The sequence below is a fragment of the Nycticebus coucang genome, chromosome 3 (assembly GCF_027406575.1).
Source record: "Nycticebus coucang isolate mNycCou1 chromosome 3, mNycCou1.pri, whole genome shotgun sequence".
In the NCBI taxonomy this organism is placed as follows: domain Eukaryota; kingdom Metazoa; phylum Chordata; class Mammalia; order Primates; family Lorisidae; genus Nycticebus; species Nycticebus coucang.
In genome coordinates this window covers 72557635-72576791 of record NC_069782.1, presented here as the reverse complement: position 1 = coordinate 72576791, position 19157 = coordinate 72557635, and the positions used below count along the sequence as shown (strand labels likewise).

At 53.2% G+C, this 19157-nt stretch overlaps 1 protein-coding gene across 1 annotated transcript; it reads left to right on the top strand.

Annotated features, from left to right (window-relative positions):
* Nucleotides 1-15: 15 nt before the first annotated feature.
* COPE (COPI coat complex subunit epsilon) lies at nucleotides 16-17625 on the top strand. The gene is made up of 10 exons (XM_053585739.1): nucleotides 16-187; nucleotides 6029-6091; nucleotides 7166-7266; nucleotides 10913-11065; nucleotides 12096-12149; nucleotides 12700-12781; nucleotides 13750-13905; nucleotides 16583-16651; nucleotides 17245-17319; nucleotides 17446-17625. Exons 1-10 carry the CDS (start codon nucleotides 62-64, stop codon nucleotides 17491-17493), a joined length of 927 nt encoding a protein of 308 aa, XP_053441714.1. The 5' UTR covers nucleotides 16-61; the 3' UTR covers nucleotides 17494-17625.
* Nucleotides 17626-19157: the final 1532 nt, after the last annotated feature.

The following is a 19157-nucleotide window of genomic DNA, read 5'->3' as shown; positions in this document are numbered from 1 at the left end:
TGGCGCCCTACTTCCGGTTGACGTGTCTCTCAGGAACAGGAGTAAGTGAGACCAAAACAACATGGCGCCTCCGGCCCCCGGGCCGGTGTCCGGCGGCTCCGGGGAAGTGGATGAGCTGTTCGACGTGAAGAACGCCTTTTACATCGGCAGCTACCAGCAGTGCATCAATGAGGCCCAGCGGGTGAAGGTGCGGCCGCGCAGGGGCGAGGGGACGCTGGGGGCGGAGGCAGAGGTCGGTTTCGTACGGCCGCGAGCCGCGCTCTGCTTCAAAGAACTTTCCATCTTCTCGGGGAGTTTTTTCTCCGCGCGCGTCTTCGGAGTGCGGTAGGAGTAATCGTTGTTCCATGACAAAACCCAAGGCAGTAACACTTTATGTTGCTCCTGACATAGAGCACTCACTGTACGCCCTGGAAGGCATTTGAGTAAGGAAGATGTTATGCCACTATGGTGACAATAATTCTCTTTCGTCGAGCCATACACCCAATTCCTAAGAGGTAGGGACGGTTTTTCATCCCCGTTTTAAGGATAAGAATACCAAGGCTGGGGCGGCGCCTGTGGCTCCCCACGCCGGCCCCATATACCGAGGGTGGTGGGTTCAAACCTGGCCCCTGCCAAACTGCACCAAAGAAATAGCTGGGTGTTTTGGCTGAGGCAGGCAGGAGAATCGCCTAAGCCCAGGAGTTGGAGGTTGCTGTGAGTTGTGTGATGCCACGGCACTCTACCGAGGGCAATAAAGTGAAACTCTGTCTCTACAAAAAAAATTAAAAATACCAAGGCTCAGAAAGAGGGAGAAAGAGACATGTTACCCTGCCAGACTGCCCTAGTTATTTCCCGAGAGCTGTCCATTTGCCCATTCATCTGTTCCTTAATGAGCATCTCTTTGGGCCAGGAACTGTATTCTACTGGGCTTTAATTTTGTCTACTGAGACGGCCTCAGCCTACCAACAGAGACAGTAAACAAGTAAGGGACGGGGTGGAGCCCTAGTTCAGTGAGTAGGGCACCGGCCACATACACCCAGGCTGGCGTGTTCAAGCCCGGCTGGGCCTGCCAAACAACAATGACAATCGTAACCAAAAAAATAGCTGGACGTTGTCGTGGGCACCTGTAGTCCCAGCTATTCGGGAGGCTGAGGCAAGAGAATCACTTAAGCCCAAGAGTTTGAAAGTTGATGTGAGCAGTGACACCATAGCACTCCACCGAGGGCCATATAGTGAAACTCTGCCTCAAAAAAAGAAAAAAAAGTAAAGGGACAAGAAGTCAGGAAGTGACTAGTGTGATGGAGAGTGATGGAAATGAGCTTGGCTGTTGAAAGCCCAGAAAATAGCCCATCATGCCAAAGCCCAACCAGTGAAGAGGAAATGACAGGAGGGGGACAGCAGAGGCTGTTTTTAGAAGGATGTTTAGGGAGGAAAACAGACAAGACTGTCACTTTCAGGGTAAACTATTGGAGAATATTTAAGAGCAGCAAACATGGCAGGGTCCTTTCCTGCCTTCACAGTAATGTACCAAGTGAATAAATATGTGGGTAAACTTTGAGGTGGGTGCTTTAGGAGTAGGGGAAAAAGAGCCAAGTCAGAGAATAACCATGAGCTCTGCTTCATAGGGCATGGTCAGAAAGATCTAACCTGGTAGATTGTTGCAAAGGTGATCAGGCAGGGTTGAGTGCGGAGTAGTCAAGGCTTAAGAAGCCAGTGTGGCAGATAGAAGTGGGGCAAGAAAGGAGAAATTGAATTGAGGAGGGCCTTGGGGCCCACAGCATAGGTTTAGATTTTATTCCAAAGGTGCAAGTGTGCCAGGCACATTGGCTCACGCCTGTACTCTACCAAGGGTGACAAAGTGAGACCAAAAAAAAAAAGAAATGCAAAGGTGCAAATGGCCATAGGAATACCAAGTATTGTCCATATAATGGATAGAATCTCAAACAAACTTCAGGAAGCTTATAGCATTTGTTGAAGTAACTTTTGTATGATTGTATTAGTTCTCCATTGCTGCTATGACAAATTACCTCAAACAACTGCTTAAGAGAACACTTTTTTTTTTTAGACAGAGTCTCAAGCTGTTGCCCTGGGTAGAGTGCTGTGGCATCATAGCTGACAGCAACCTCCAACTCTTGGGCAGAAGCAATCCTCTTGCCTCAGTTTTTCTATTTTTAGTAGAGATGAGGGTCTTGTTTTTTGCTCAGACTGGTCTCGAACTTGTGAGCTCAAGTAATCCACCCACCTCAGCCTCCCAGAATGCTAGATTTTTTTTTTTTTTTTTGTAGAGACAGAGTCTCACTGTACCGCCCTCGGGTAGAGTGCCGTGGCGTCACACGGCTCACAGCAACCTCTAACTCTTGGGCTTACGCGATTCTCTTGCCTCAGGCTCCCGAGCAGCTGGGACTACAGGCACCCGCCACAACGCCCGGCTATTTTTTTTTTTTTTGTTGTTGTTGCAGTTTGGCCGGGGCTGGGTTTGAACCCGCCACCCTCGGCATATGGGGCCGGCACCCTACTCACTGAGCCACAGGCGCCGCCCCCAGAATGCTAGATTTACACGCGTGAGCCACCACACCCAGCCCACTTTTTTTTTTTTTTTTAAGATATGGGATCTTGGTAGTGCCCATAGCTCGATGGGTAGGGTGCCGGCCACATACCGGTTGGAGCCTGGCCTGGGTCTGCTAAACAACAATGACAACTGCAACCCAAAAATAGCCAGGTGTTGTGGCGGGTGCCTGTTACTCCCAGCTACTTGGGAGGCTGAGGCAAGAGAATCGCTTAAGCCCAAGAGTTGGAGGTTGCTGTGAGCTGTGACGCCATGGCATTCTACTGTCACTAGGGTGACATAGTGAGACTCTGTCTCAAAAGAAAAAAAAAAGGCTTGGCACCTGTGGCTCAAGCGGCTAAGGGGCAAGCCACATACACCTGAGCTGGCGAGTTCGAATCCAGCCCGGGCCTGCCAAACAACAATGATGGCTGCAACCAAAAAAGTAGCTGGGCATTGTGACGGGTGCCTGTTGTCCCAGCTGCTTGGGAGGCAGAAGCAGGAGAATGCTTGAGCCCAGGAGTTGGAGGTTGTTGTGAGATGTGATGCCACAGCACTCTACCCAGGGTGACAGCTTGAGGCTCTATCTTAAAAAAAAAAAAAAACGAGTCTCGGGCCTCATCTTAAATACACAAACACTAACGAAAGCTGATGAGCAAAGGAAAAGATCTGTGCTTTCTTTTCACAATATCTAGCAGGCCTCGAGTAATCTGCATGCCACCCATGGGCTGCACATTGGACAACCCTGTGACCTAGAGCTTTTGGAGGGAGCATGGCTCTGCTGACACCTTGACTTTGTACTTTTGGCCTCCAGAACTGGCAGAGAATCAATTTCTGTTTTAAGCCTCCCTGGCTGTGGTGGTTCTTTACAGTGGCCCTAGCAACTCAGGCCCATGTGAGGTTTCTGTCCTTTATTGACTATAGCACTAGGCCACCAACATGACACTTCCAATTTTGTCAGACATTTGTGAAGTGCCCACAAGATGGCAGCCAACACCCAGGTGTTGGGGTTGAAGCAGCGAAGAAAGCCTTGAGTTGCTTATGGTGATCAGGTGATTTGAAAGGCCGCACGGACAGTAGAGGGAAGGTACACTACCCCCAAGGTTTCTGGCTCCATCACCATCAGCCATCCCAAGCAGTATCCAGAGTCTTCATCCCTGAGCACACTTTGAAGCCTCTTGGGGGCAGTGCCTAGGGTCAGGCAACTTGGTAGGCGTGGTCCTCCTGGCTTTGCTGTATTCTGTGCTTCCAGATGATTATAACGAGCCCTCAGTGTTGGAGACCAGAGCCTGGTGTCAGGGTACCTACTCCATACATCTATTGTTACTCTTCCCAGTGCTCTTCTCTCTTGGAGAACTGAGCAGCCTCTGAATGCTTCTGCACCAAGGATCTTGTAGATACCTTGGCAATCCTGCAAGGCCATTGGCACTGTGTGTTTTACAGACAGGCTAGCTAAAGCCACCCTGGTACCCCTCATGGTGCCCTACAGTCTTCCTTTCTTTTCTTTTTTTTTTTTTTTGAGACAGAGCCTCAAGCTGTAGCCCTGGATAGAGTGCTGTGGCTTCACAGCTCACAGCAACCTCTAGCTCCTGGGCTCAAGCAATTCTCCTGCCTCCGCCCCCAAAGTAGCTGGGCCTACAGGCGCCCACCATAACACCCAGCTATTTTTTGGTTGCAGCCATCATTGTTGTTTGGCGGGCCCGGGCTGGATTTGAACCCACCAGTTCAGGTGTATGTGGCTGGCACCTTAGCTGCTTGAGCCACAGGTGTGGAGCCCCCTACGGTTTTCTTACCGTCAAGATCCTTTGCCGGATCTGGTGGCTGGTGCGTATAATTCTAGCGTTTTGGGAGGCCAAGGCAGAAGGGTCACTTAAGGCCAGGGGTTTGGGACCAGCCTGGGCAATGTAGTAAGACCCTTCTCTACAAAAAGTACAAAAATTATCCAGGCATTATGGGATGTGCCTGTAGTCCCAGTTACTTGGGAGGCTGAGGCAGGAGGATCACTTGAGCCCAGAAGTTTGAGGTTGCTGCAAGCTATGATGACACCACTACATTCTCTCCTAGGCAACACAGCGAGACCCTGTCTCACAAAAGAAGACCTTGAGAACCGTTGTCTGTCTCTTTTAATTGAGGGTGGCATGGGGCCCTAAGCTGGTCTTCCTTGTTGATATCTACCTTCTATGGTCATGTGAGAGTTACTTGTACATGAGGCATCACGTTCCAAATCATGGCCAGAAACCCAGCCTACACCAGCCTGAGTTGAGGTGGGGCCTGGTCTCCCAAGGCTGGGATGAGAACATGTTTGCCACCCACATTCTTGCCCCAGGCTGGGGAGAAGCAAGAGGGCATGGTGGCTTGGAATCTGGTTCTCAGCTTCAGGGTCTGGCATTCCTGTGTGCCTTCAGCTATAGGGTGCTGGATCCTTTGTCCCAGTGCCTTGGGAGCTGGTAGGCTATCTGTGTGCTTTCTCAGGCCTCTTAGCTTGGAGGTTGTTGGGGTAGTTACCTCAAGGTGGCCAGGCCTGCTTCCCACATACACTTGACCCTCCCAACCCAGGTGGCCTGTGCCAGGGCCCTGAGCCAGGGGCTAAGCTACACTGTGCCCAACTGGAAGTCAGCCAGCACCCCAGGGCAACATCCAAAGCTATTCTCCCAAGGAAGGGTCCTCAGCCTTTCCTGCCTGGCTGGGGCTTCGGGGACCTTCCTCACAGCCCTAAACCAAATGTAGTGGTAGGTAATCTCTCTCCTACCACTTAGTCCTGTGTAGTGCTGCAGGGGCATGGCCCAAGTACTGGGCAGTCCCTGGGTCTCCCCTGGCCTTGGCTAGATGCAGTTGCTGCACTGGTGCAAATTGAACTTAAAGTGTGTTGAAGCTTGGGCAGCACCTGTGGCTCAGTGAGTAGGGCACCAGCCCCATATACCGAGGGTGGCAGGATCGAGCCCGGCCCTGGCCAAACTGCAACAAAAAATAGCTGGGGGTTGTGGCAGGCGCCTGTAGTCCCAGCTACACAGGAGGCTGAGGCAAGAGAATCGCCTAAGCCCAGGAGTTGGAGGTTGCTGTGAGCTTTGACACCACGGAACACTACCAAAGGCAATAAAATGAGACTGTCTCTCTCTAAAAAAAAAAAAAAAAAAGTGTTTTGAAGCAAAAGCAGAACAAGAGCAAGCGTTGAGTGGCTGCATGTCCAGCAGTCAGAGGTGTGCGCCCCACCCTGGGTCCTCACTGTGTGGCTGGAGCAGCCACTGCACTTTGGGACAAACAGGAGAGATGATTACCCTCTTTTCTGGGGTAATGTAAGGCCAGGACAAGATCAGGTGCCTTCCATGCAGGTGCTCCCAGCAGTAGCCATTCATACTTAATCAAAGTCACACACAGTGGAGGATCAGGGCTGGGACCCTCCCATGTAGGCCACTTAATCTCCAGCCTCTGAGGACCTGTCTCAGGGGACCTGTGTGGGTTGTGCTATGCCTTGGTCTATATCCTGACCCACCTTTGTTCCCGCAGCTTTCAAGCCCAGAGAGAGATGTGGAAAGGGACGTTTTCCTGTACAGAGCATACCTGGCGCAGGTGAGTGCTGGCCCGTGACTGGGGACAGTACGAACTCTGGGACAGGAGAGTAACAAACAGAGCACTGGGGCCAGAGTCCAGGAAGGTGCCATCTAAAGGGGTTCCAGGCCCATAGGGTCTAGTGACCACAAGCAATTGGTGTAGCTACCTGTGTCACTGAGGCCCTGGACCCCTAGGCTAGGGGGTCTGTGTTGGGGTTTCTGGATTCTTTAAAAAAAAAATTAATAGCTTTTATTTCTCTAGTTCAGTTTTAGGTTTACAGAGTAATTGAGTGGAGAGGACACAGAGTTCCCTATGCTTCTCCTCCCCATATGCAGTTTCTCTCATAATTAACATCTTAACGTCATTGTGGGACATTTGGTGATGCTTTGATGTTGGTGCACTGTTGTTAGTGTTAGGCAGCTTTCTGGGTCTGCGTGCACCTTTTCCTTTGCGGAGCATTCTGGAATCTAACAGGCCCACCCTTGTGCTTGGACCTAGAAGGTTCCCCTCCGAGCCCAGCGCCAATGGTGTGTGCAGCCCAGAATTTCTGTTTGTCTTCAAAGTGAAGATTAACATGTGTACATGGCAACAAAAGAATAGAAGCAGTTGAGGAGGGAACACAGCAAGGGATGGGCTCCCAACTCCAGAAGTGACCACAGGCATCACTCTGGTATCAGCAAGAGGGGCCACTGTGTATGGGGCGGACTTGGAGGGGACACTTTTGCTTTATAGGAGCACATGCTCCCACTTCCCAAAGCTGCTGCTGCTGCCCTGCCCCCAAATGACACACCTATCCCTGCCTGTCATCACTAGAGGTAGACAGATAGGAAGGAACAAAAACCTGTCAGGGTCTCCAGCTCAAGCATTGGGCAGCATGACCTGACAGGTAAGGGCAACCTGTGACAGGTCACACCATGTTGACTTCCCAATGCACTGCAGTGGTGGTGGCCCCTGGGGGGTTGAGGGGGTCCCTGCCAGGGCAAGGGCTTCCTGTCTGGGGGCTCTGCCAGGTGATGCTGACAGTCAAACTGGGGACATAGAAATCCTTTGGGGAGGGCCAGCGCATCTGAAATGTGTTTATCCCAACTGCAGAGGAAGTACGGCGTGGTCCTAGATGAGATCAAGCCCTCCTCAGCCCCTGAGCTCCAGGCTGTTCGAATGTTTGCAGAGTACCTTGCCAGTGAGAGTCGGAGGTGAGGCCGGTGGGAAGGGCTGGCCAGCCTGGGTGCAGGGTCTTCTCCAAGCCTATTTGTTACAAACCTATACAGTGTCCACCATGATGTCCTTCAGATGGGGTGGCCCACCTCCTTGTCCTGTCACCTCTGTGCCTTGGTTTCCCTTGCCTGCATAGCAGGTGGGCAGAGACAGAGCCTGTTTCAAAAGGGAGGGTCAGAGACGACGTACATAGATGTCCTTGGGGACCACGAGGTGCTCTCTGAACCTACAACTGCAGGTATCAATTATTGTGCAGCACTGGGCACCCTGAGAGAGCCCTCTTCCCCCAGGACAGCCTGGGGTGTGGTTGGGACAGGGGCTCCTCTAGTTTTCTGACCAGCACTGTTTACCCCAGACCCCCAGGAAGGCCCCTTCCAGCCAGCTGTGGATCTGACCAGAGAAGTGGCTGTGCCACCTATGGATTGTCTGCTTTGGAGCTCGGGTTGGGGGGTTGGGGGAGGGGGGGTCATGCCTGTCCTGTCCCTGAGTTGCAGATCAGTGTTGGTCAAACACCCATGGATGGTAGCCATGTGAGGAGAGGAAGCCAGGCTGTGTAAACCCAGGGGTCCCCTCCTGCTTAACAAGAATGGGACTTAGGTTGGGGGGGTGACACTTTGCTGTGATCCTGCCCCCTTCTCATCCCAGGGAGGCAGCACCCCCAGCACCATCTCCCTTCACCTAGGGAGGCCTGAGACTCTAGGGAGTTGCTTTGTGTTCATCATGGGGTGAATGGTGTCCCCAAAAGATGTGTCCATGTCCTATCCCAGGTACTTGTCAAGGTTGTTTGAAAAGAAGGTCTTTGGCCGGGCACAGTGGTTCACGCCTGTAATCCTAGCACTCTGGGAGGCGGAGGTGGGTAGATTGCCTGAGCTCACAGGTTCGAGACCAGCCTGAGCCAGAGTGAAACGCCTGTCTCTAGAAGAAGCCGAGTGTTGTGGCAGGTGCCTATAGTCCCAGCTACTTGGGAGGCTGAGGCAAGGGGATTGCTTGAACCGAAGAGTTCCAGGTTGCTGTGAGGTATGATGCCATGGTACTCTACCAACGGTAACAAAATGAGACTCTTGTCTCCACAAAAAAAAAAAAAAGCACTGTGGGAGACTGAGATGGGTGGATTGCCTGAGTTTGAGACCAGCCTGAAGCAGAGCAAGACTCCATCCCTAAAAATAGCTGGGCGTTGTGGTAGATGCCTATAGTCCCATCTACTGGGGAGGCTGAGGCAAGAGAATCTCTTGTGCCCAAGAATTTGAGGTCGCTATGAGCTGTAATGCCATAGCACTCTTAACAAGGGCAATAAAGTGAGACTCTGGCTCCAAAAAAAAAGGGTTTTTGCTTGGCAAATTAAGGTAAGGTGCTTCAGATGAGGTCATCCTAGATTTAGAGTGGCTCTGAAACCAACAACTGGTGTCCTTGTAAGAGACAAAAGGAGGCAGGCGTAGAGAGGGGAAGCCTGCAAAGGTGGGATGATACATTTGTAAACCAAGGAGCACATGTATCACCAGAATCCAGGAGAGGGGCCTCGCATGGGGTCTCCTTCAGAACCACCAGAAGGAACCAGAACCAGAGGGAACCAGCCCTGCTGACAACTTCATTTCCTGGGCTGAAATAGCATAAATCCCTGCTGTCTTTTTTTTTTTTTTAGAGACAGGGTCTCAGTTTATCGCCCTTGGTAGAGTGCCGTGGTGTCACAGCTCACAGCAACCTTTAGTTCTTGGGCTTAGGCAATTCTTTTGCCTCAGTCTCCCAAGTAGCTGGGATTACAGGCACCTGCCACAGCTCTCGGCTATTTTTTTGTTGCAGTTTGGTCACTCTCAGTATATGGGGCCAGCGCCCTACTCACTGACCCCCAGGTACCACCCAAATCCCTGCTGTCTTAAGCCACCCAGGATGTGGTACTTTGTGACAGCAGCCCAGGAGATTCAGACGGCTTCCCAAGGCCCTTGTTTCTCCCACCCTGAACTTCACTAGTGAGGAACTCTGGGCTCTCCAGGAGCAGTAGTTGTTGTGAGTGTCACCAAAAAGAACCCATTTAAAGCAGGTGGGCTGGGCAGGTGCTCAGTGAAGCAGGGTGGTTCACGGTGTGTTCTGTACCATCCCTTGGGCGGTGAAGGGAGTTCTGCTGATCAGAGCCTTTATCAGTAATTATACCTCACAATAACAACACTGCAGGCCAAACACAGTGTCTGACACCTGTAATCCTAGTACTTTGGGAGACCAAGGTAGGAGAATCACTTCGGGCCAGGACTTCAAGACCAACCTGGGTAACATAGTGAGACCCTGTCTCTACAAAAAATAGAAAAATCAGCTTGGCGTGGGGGCACATACCTGTAGTCCCAGCTACCAGAGAGGCTAAGGTAGGAGGATCGTTTGAGCCCAGGAGACTGAGGCTGGAGTAGCAATAATGATGCCACTGCACTCCAATCTGAGTGACAGAGTGAGTCCCTGTCTCAAACACCTCCTAAAACAAAAGCACTAAGAGGAGGCAGTGTCCATGTACTCCTGTGTGCCTGGGGCCTCAGGAAATCTTTCCAAGGCAGCCTTGGGAGCCTCTCATGCCACCCTCTGTGACCCTCATATGTGGCCCCTCTACACAGAGGAGGAAACCGGCTCATATTTGAAGTCACTGGTAAATCGGGGTCTGGAGCTGCAGCCAGTTCTCAGTGGAGTCTGGATGGTAGCAAGCATGCCTCGCCCCGGGGGGAGTACTCAGACACAGGTATCTGGTAAACAGTCTTCCAGTGCCCATGTGGATTCTTACAGGGTCACAGAGACTCGTGTGGACCCAGAGGAGCAGTAGCTTTGGTCTGACAGTGACGCCTTTGCCTGCCTTTTGTTAGCTGCTCAGCAGCTCTTAGAAATGGGTGTTTGGGCTCTTTTCCAGTTAGGGAGACTGAGACTCAGGTGACCTATGGCATAAGGGCACATCTAGCTGGTCCTCGGCCTTGCCTGGACTCTAGCCCAGCTATGGCCCCCAGCACATTGTCCACCTGGGGGGGGCGCAGCCAACACACTGGGTTGTCAGGAATGAAAGGCAGCCTCCCCAGCTGTGGGGCTGCCGAAGGCCCCCCTGCTGGCAGTCATCTTGGGCTCCTGTCTTCTCTATAGCCACCCTCAGCACTCAGGCCAAGGTCCCACTCAGAGACTTGGGCTTGAAGCCTACAAGGTTGGCCAGTTGAGAGTCTCAGCAAGGACCACCAGCCTCCTGGGGATGGTGATGTGAGAGTCACAGTTCCTCTCCTGTATTCATGTGGCACCCGCTATGTCAGCCAGTTCCCTCCAAGTTCAGGGTGTTGTGGACACCATAGCCCCTGAAAACTGAGGCCCAGGGTACTTCAAGGCCCTGGGAGTCATTCATATGCTTCCTGGATAGAGCCAGGCACAACCCCTCCTGCAGCACATCCTTCCTACCAGGCCTGGAGCATCCAGCCCCATTTCTTGTATCCTCAGTTTCTCCTTCTGTATAGGGTGAGAAGTACCTCAGGGGAAAGTGAGTCTTGGGTGCTGCTGTGCATCCCTAGGGTCTGGTTCACCCTTTCTGGGCCTGTGTGCTTCCAAGGAATAGGACTTTTTGAGGTTACACAGGGACCTGGCCCCTCCTAGCCTCAAGTGTGGACCCTTGTTTTATAGAGATGCCGTCGTGGCCGAGCTGGACCGGGAGATGAGCAAAAGTGTGGATGTAACCAACACCACCTTCCTGCTCATGGCCGCCTCGGTCTACCTCCACGACCAGAACCCAGACGCTGCCTTGCGTGCCCTGCACCAGGGGGATAGCCTAGAGTGGTGAGTGCACCCCCCGCCCCACCTCCAGGCTGCATACCGCCTCACTGGCCGTTGTCATAGGAGCAGTGAATGAAGCAGTCCTGAAATGAGGCCCAGGTCTCCTGTCCTCGCTCCAGCTCCCACAGTGCCCAGGGCTGCAAAGTCTTAATGTGGAGCAGAAAGTGCCTTTGTCTCTGCTCATGATTTCTGTGCCCTTCCTCCCCCAGCCTTCTGTTCCTGGGCCTAGTCTCTCATGCCTTCTTGGGCCCCTCAGGCCAGTCTAACTTCAGGGCTTTCTAATGTGGGGGTGCTGGAGCTCTGTGTGACCTGGTCAGTCATTACCAGCCTCCACCTGGGTGGGATTCTGGGCCCATGCTAGTCACGGATGCTGGTCACAGAATACATGCCTGCCCTTTCCTATGAGCTGTGCCTGCCTTCCTCTGTGTATTGTTAGGTGCTTATCACATGATCATCATGTATTTCTTCATATGCCACTTCCATCCACAAAGGGGTCTGCAGGGGCTTGGAAATAAGGGATGGCACACAGTGAGCAAGTCCATGGACTTGGCACTGGTCTGGGTACCAGCTCCTTTTCTGGTGGGAAACACAGGAAGAAGTGGCCCCTTGAGTGACTGCACACCTGGGGATCAGAAGAACCGAGATAATGGGTGGTCCGAGGGCCCTGCAGCAGAGGTGGGGACAAGTGTGTGTCCCTCCTCTTCAGGGCCTTGTTCCTGAGTGCACATTCACAATCCTGTTGATGGGCCCAGGACAGCGTTTTGTCCACAAGTGAAGTCAGTTGCAGTTTCTTCTTGGGGTGGGCAGTGCACAGACTGGGAGCCTGGAAGTTTACACCCTGGGGACCCCACCAGATCTCCCTGGCCCAAGCAAGCTCAGCATCAAAATGTGGGAGCAAGCGTGTCCCCTTCTGCACTGTTGGTCCAAACTCTCTTAGAGGCATTAGGAACATTCTGGACACGTGGAGTGGGCCCCTGGTGAGGGGGTGGCTACAACACCTGTTGACTACCCACTTGTCTTGCTTGTCCTGCAGTATGGCCATGACAGTGCAGATTCTGCTGAAGCTGGACCGCCTGGACCTCGCCCGGTGAGCTGTTCCCTGTCTGTCTCCATCCTCCACCCTACATGCCCCAGAGCCTCTGCTGCTCAATCATTTCTTCTTATTTCATTCTATTCCATGAGGGACAGGACTCATTGCTCTCAGTTTCCCTCTGCGAGAAGAGAATTGAGGAGGCTGCCCCCATAAGTACGTGCTACTTGGCACGTGCCCTGACTGGGGTCATCTCTCAGAACAGACCCTGGAAGTGGTATCACTGGGTTGGAGGCTGTGGGTGACTATTCATGTCTCTTACTGCAGCTTCCAAGGCTCTTGCTCCAGACTTGTTCATAGTGTGCCTCAATCGAGTGATTCTCTCCTGAGCTCTACCTTGTGCTGGGTGCCCTGGGCATAGTGGGTAGGGCCAACCCAGCCCTCTCAGGACCAGCACGAGGCAGGCAAGCACACACAGCCCAGGCATTCAGTCGTGGAAGATGTGTGTGCAGGGGAGCTTGTGGCTCCATGCGAGGAACAAGGTGGACTGTACCAGGTGAGCCCTTGGCTACTCAGTTCCCTTCCCTCCTCTCTCCCCTATCTCCAGGAAGGAGCTGAAGAGAATGCAGGACCAAGACGAGGATGCCACACTCACGCAGCTTGCCACTGCCTGGGTCAACCTGGCTGTGGTAAGCCCCAAGGCCTCGGGCACAGAAATCATTGGTGTCCAGTCCAGTGGGGTCTTTGGGCCACCCCCATCTGTACCCAGGCCACTGGCCACTCTTGTGGGCCTTGCTCCAGCAGGGTTCTAGGAATGGGGCAGGAACCATCCCCCCTCACTATGGATGTGGCTCTGGCCTTTCTCAACCATGACTCCACTCAGGCTTTTCAGAGCCAAGTGACTTGGCTGGAGAGAGAGTGAACAAGCAGTAGTGGGAAGAAGGGGGGTCCAGACCCAGAGGTGGCCTGGCTCTTCCTCCTGGCCAGGCTCTGCTCTCTGGGCTCCTGGTACTTAGCCAGCCCTGGCGCTGACTGTTCCCTAGCAGCCCTGTAGGTGTCCTCAGCCCCAGGTCTTGGCACCCCTGCCTGACAGCAGCCTCTTTTCTGGTTCCTGGGACTTGACTTCCTTTGTGAGTTGTTCTTTTGTATGGGCTTGTTAAAATCTCTGCCTGTCAGGGGGCTGAGGCCTTAGCCAATAAATTTGCAATATCCATCCAGTTTAGTGGGACAAACCCAACAGATCTTTCTGGTAATTTAACCTTTCTCCAAAGCCCACCTTGGCCTCAGGCTGCCCCTGCAAATGTCAGACAGTGTCATTAGCAAGCTGGCAGGTCAGGGGCATCGGTCATGGAGCTGCCTCCGCCTCTGATAGGCCCTTGACCTGATGGTCCAGGCTCAGGGCCCAGTCCCACCATCTGTGCATTGAGTCTCTGTATGTTTCTGTGGAAGTTACCACATCTATAAACTGGACACTTGGATAGCTGGGTGGGAGGCAACTGGATGTCATTTGGCCTCCTCAGCAGAGCATAGGCTGCACTGATGGGTAATGGGGTCTCTAGCAAGCAGGTGGACGGGCTGTGAGCCTCCACTGTGTGAAGGGACTGACAGGGGAAGGGCTGGGCAGGTTGACCAGCAGTGACACAGACTGTCCTCACAGGGTGGTGAGAAGCTGCAGGATGCCTACTACATCTTTCAGGAGATGGCTGACAAGTGCTTGCCTACACTGCTGCTGCTTAATGGACAGGCGGCCTGCCACATGGCCCAGGGCCGCTGGGAGGCCGCTGAGGGTGTGCTTCAGGAGGCGCTTGACAAGGTAGGTGAGGGCCCAGCCACCCCCCAGGCCCTGTCTGCAGAATGGGGATGGCAGGAAGGCCAGGGGGTTCGAGGGTGGGGTCAGAATGGACAGAAACTGGTGTGGTGGAGTCCCTGCAGGCATGCCATGTGACCCCACCTGGATTCTACTGCTCACTCAGCTGCCAGGACCTAAAAAATCGAGATTGCAAATGAACATCCACATTCCAACTTCTCTTGGAAACAAGAAGATCCAGGCAGCCTGGATTGAATGGATAGGCCCTATTCTCACTGTCACCTCAGCTGCCTGGCAGGGGGCCTCCAATTGAGTCCTTCACTTGAATTTATACTCATCATTGAGTAGATGCCACAAGTCATTATACAGAGTAGAGCAGGCCTGTCTTTGTAGAGAAGGCAGAGAGATCACTGCCTGCTCAGGGTAGTTTTGACAGTTGTCTCCTGACCATTGTCTGTGGTCTTTATGTTGAGTTTGTTATTTTTATGATGAGAAAGCTTTTTCCATTTTGTAGTAACAGTTTTTCTTTTTTTGTAGAGACAGAGTCTCACTTTATGGCCCTTGGTAGAGTGCTATGGCCTCACACAGCTCACAGCAACCTCCAACTCCTGGGCTTAAGCGATTCTCTTGCCTCAGCCTCCCGAGTAGCTGGGACTACAGGCGCCCACCACAATGCCTGGCTATTTTTTTTTTTTTTTGGTTGCAGTTCAGCCGGGGCCGGGTTTGAACCCGTCACCCTTGGTATATGGGGCCGGCGCCTTACCGACTGAGCCATAGGCACCGCCCTAGTAACAGTTTTTCTAATGAGAAAGACAGCCTGCTGTGGCATCTCAGATAGGCTGTGTGTCCCTTGTCACCCCATGTGGTCAAAGTCCCTCCCATACACATAAACCTAATGCTGAAGAATTCAAGTGTAGTCTGTGTTCATGACCACATCCTATGGGGACTTTTGTCTGTCCTCATCCCCTGAAACACCACCTGGGGCTGGCTTGCTGCTCCACGGCCCTGATGGCTCGTGGCTTTGGCTGCCCCCTGTTCTTGAGGGGTTTTGGAGATATTCCTGTTTGTTCCTTTTGGAGCAGCCTCACATACTGCTCCTGGGAATGCTAGCTGATGTTAGTCAAGGAGGCTGAGTTGGGCAGAAGTCAGGTCTCAGTAAAGGTGTCCAGCGAGGCAAGTGTGGCACTAGGGTAAGGGTCTTTGTCCAGCTTGGATGGTGTGTCTCTGTTCTAAGCAGGCTGGGTCTTCTGGGTGAGGCAGGTCCTAGGGGTTCTGTGTGCCTCGGAAGCCAGTGTGAGTGGACTGGGCCAGGTGAGATCACCTGCCTGGAAATAGGAATTTTCTTTCTTTTTTTTTTTTTTTTTTGAGACGGAGTCCTACTCATAGCCCTCTGTAGAGTACTGTGGCACCACAGCTCACAGCAACCTTAAACTTTTGGGCTCAAGCAATTCTCTTGCCTCAGCCTCCCAAGTAAATGGGGCTATAGGTGCCTGCCACAATGCCCGGCTATTTTTAGAGACAAGGTCTTGCTCTGGCTCCGGTTGGTCTTGAACCTATGAGCTCAACCCATCCACTCACCTCAGCCTCCTAGAGTGCTAGGATTGTAGGCATGAGCCACCATGCCTGACCCTGGAAGTAGTAATTTTATTTATTTAATTTCTTTTTTTTTTTGAGACAGCGTTTCAAGGTATCACCCTCGGTAGAGTGCCGTGCCTTCAGAGGTCACAGCAACCTCAAACTCTTGGGCTTATGCGATTCTCTTGCCTCAGCCTCCCAAATAGCTGGGACTACAGGTGCCGACCACAATGCCTGGCTATTTTTTGGTTGCAGTTGTCGTTGTTTAGCAGGCCCAGGCCGGGTTCAAACCTGCCAGCCTTGGTGTACGTAGCTGGCACCCTACTCACTGAGCTATGGGTGCTGAGCCCGGAAATAGTAATTTTCTAGCAGCTTTCTGCCAAGGTATCTCAGAAGATGGGATGGCAGGTCTGCCCCATGGCCTTGGGGTTCATTCATAGCAGGAGTTGAGATTTGTGTAATAAATATGCCCCTCCCTGGCCGGGTGCAGTGGCTCACGCCTTCAATGCTAGCACTCTGGGAGGTGGAAAGAGTCGCCCTCAGGAGTTTGAGACCAGCCTGAGCAAGAGCAAGTCCCTTCTCTACTAAAAATGGAAAAAAAATAGCTGGGCGTCATGGTGGGTGCCTGTCATCCCAGCTACTTGGGAGGTTGAGGCAAAGGGATCACTTGAGCCAGGAGTTTGAGGTTGCTGTGCGCTAAGACACCACAGCACTCTGCCCAGGGCACAGAGTGAGACTCTCAAAAAAAAAGTGCACCTCCCAAGTCCCCATAAACAAGGGAGCCGTGTCCCAGGCTGGTTCACAGATGAGGAAACTGAGGTGCAGAGGGGATGCAGCTGGCTTGGGGAATTGGGAGGCTAGGGGCTTCTGGTCCCTTGGTACTGTGTCACCTCTGAGGTCACTGCCTTGCAGAATGGGGAGAGGAGGTGGAGCAGACTCTGATTCCAGCAGGGTAGGGTCCATCCCACCTCTGAGGGGGTGACCTTGTATAGGTCACACACCCTCCCCAGTGCTGGTCATTGCCCTGCCTAAAATAGGGATGAGTGGGTAGGCTTAGAGAGCCTGGAGTTACTGACCCTGCCCACTCTGCCCCTGTCTGCGTTTCTAGGACAGCGGCCACCCAGAGACGCTGATCAACCTCATTGTCCTGTCCCAACACCTGGGCAAGGCCCCTGAGGTAGGCTGCTCCCCAACCCAACCTAAGACCAGACACAGAGGGTTTCTCAGCCCCCATGGTGCTATCCTGGAGCCAGGCTGGGGTCTCAGGGTCTGGACATCAGGGTTAGCCTGGGGTTGGGGCAGAAACCTGCATTGCTAAGGGGTAGTAGCCATTGGCTCAGGGGTTCCTGGAAATCAGTGGTAACAGGTGTCCTTTAACCACAGACAGTGGGTCAGCGGCTCCCAAGAATCCAACAGAGAAGTGGGCTCAGAATATGTTTGAACCAGGATTGGCTAGGCTGGGCCCCTGGTCTGTGCCACTTAAGGGTGGGGGGTGGGAGATAGGAAGAAAAAAGGGGCCTGAGAGAGCAATTCTGGTGAGCCCATGTCATCTGGGGAAGGGGAAACTGGGGCACTGCTTTGGTATGTGTGACTGTTTAGGTTGTATTTCTTACAGTCAGCCTGATTCCAGGGTGGGTGTGGCACCCTCAGGATGAGGGGGGATGTGGGAGGGAGAACAGAGCTCCTTGCCCCACCCACCTCTTGCCTGGCAGTCCAGAGCCACTGTAGAGTTACCTACATTTGGTTAACCTGGCCCTGCCTCCCTTACAGGTGACAAACCGTTACTTGTCCCAGCTGAAGGATGCCCACAGGTCCCACCCTTTCATTAAGGAGTACCAGGCCAAGGTGAGCTGCTTTTTCCCCTGGCTGGGCCAGGGAAGGGTCAGAACTCAGGCCAGGCTCACATGTTCATATTCTCTCTGTCTCTGTCTCTCTCACCCCTGACCTCCCCTCCATCTTGGCCTGTGGAAGGAGAATGACTTTGACCGGCTGGTGCTGCAGTACGCTCCCAGTGCCTGAGGCTGACCCCAGGACAGCAAGACCCACCTTCCTGCCCCTCTTGCCTGACATCCGCCCCTAGCCTTCTCAGGCCTGGTTACTTGCATGGAAGGCCTCAGTATCCCTCTCTGTCAATAAACATCTTGGCTCCGGGCGGCGCCTGTGGCTCAGTCGGTAAGGCGCCGGCCCCATATACCGAGGGTGGCGGGTTCAAACCCGGCCCCGGCCAAACTGCAACCAAAAAAAAAAATAGCCGGGCGTTGTGGCGGGCGCCTGTAGTCCCAGCTACTCGGGAGGCTGAGGCAAGAGAATCGCTTAAGCCCAGGAGTTGGAGGTTGCTGTGAGCTGTGTGAGGCCACGGCACTCTACCGAGGGCCATAAAGTGAGGCTCTGTCTCTACAAAAAAAAAAAAAAAAAAAAAACATCTTGGCTCCAAGGCATTCCCACCTGCGGTGCTCTGGCTACTTTTGGGGGGGGGGGGTTATGTGGAAACCAAGGCTCCAAGGGTGGAGGCTTCAGGGAAACTGAGGCAGGTTACACAGCCATTGTGTGATTCAAACCAAGACCCCCACCTGGCCTGGAGTTGGAGATGGTGGGGTGGAATGGGGCAGCAAAGCAGAGTGGGACCTCACAGGGTCTCCATGGAGTAAATATTAACCTTGCACTCTGTTGTTCACTGCTGTCTTGTGAACTGCCACCAAGATGGAGGACTGCTGTGGTCAGGGCCCTTGGGCCCTAGGATAGCTAGTCTTGGTTGGCTACCACTCCACCACCACCACTGCCACCACAACTGAGCTCCCTGCTCTCTCCAGAGATAGCTCCCAGCAAACAAGCTCTGGTGTGATAAGGGCAGGAGACAATAGGTATGGCCATGCGGGGTGGAGGAAGGGCTGGCCAAGCCTCTCAGATATGGTTACCATTGAGCAGTGTCACATAATAAGAAAGGGCTGCCAGTCTGGGTTCCAGGGGACAAGCCTCCTGGACAGCAAGTAAGACCTATGCAAAGGCACTGAGGTAGCCCCGGGCTGTGAGGCTGTCTAGGGGAGCTAGACAGGGCTATGTCTCCTTTGGCTGGCATCTAATCTTACCTCCAGGGAGGAGATAAGATACTATTCCCTACCTCACAGGGTTTAGTCTCAGTTGTCTTGGGAACAGCCACCTGAAACAACCCTGTCCTGCTTGCCAAGGACAGGACAGTAAGTGACTTCCACATCAAGCAATGGGCCCACCCCAGCACCTTCCTGCTGGGTAGAAGAGAGAGATGGCAAAAAAAGTCCTTCCTGGGCAAGGGGTCAAGAATGGGGTCCTGGGGATGAGCTCTGCTTATGGGAGAAGGGGTGTGGCCTTTTGGGTGGGGAAAGGATACTAACCTCAGAACTGGCCCTCAGCAGTTTTTCCCAAGGCCTCAAGAGCCACTTTGTACTTCTGCCCTGCACCCACCTGTTGGTGGCCTCCTGGCTGGACCTGCCAAAAAGAAATTCAAGGCTGAGCTGGGGCCAGTGGGTGGGCAGGCAGAGCCTCTCTCATGACCGATGGGCACCATGGTGACCAGATAGTGTCCGCCGGGGGTGTGGAGGGAGGTAGCTGGGAAGGTCCGGGACTGCCAACGGGCCTGGCTGGACCTATGACAGATCTCTGGTTTCATACCTCCCACATACTGGGCCTGTTATGTCCCACCCCAACTC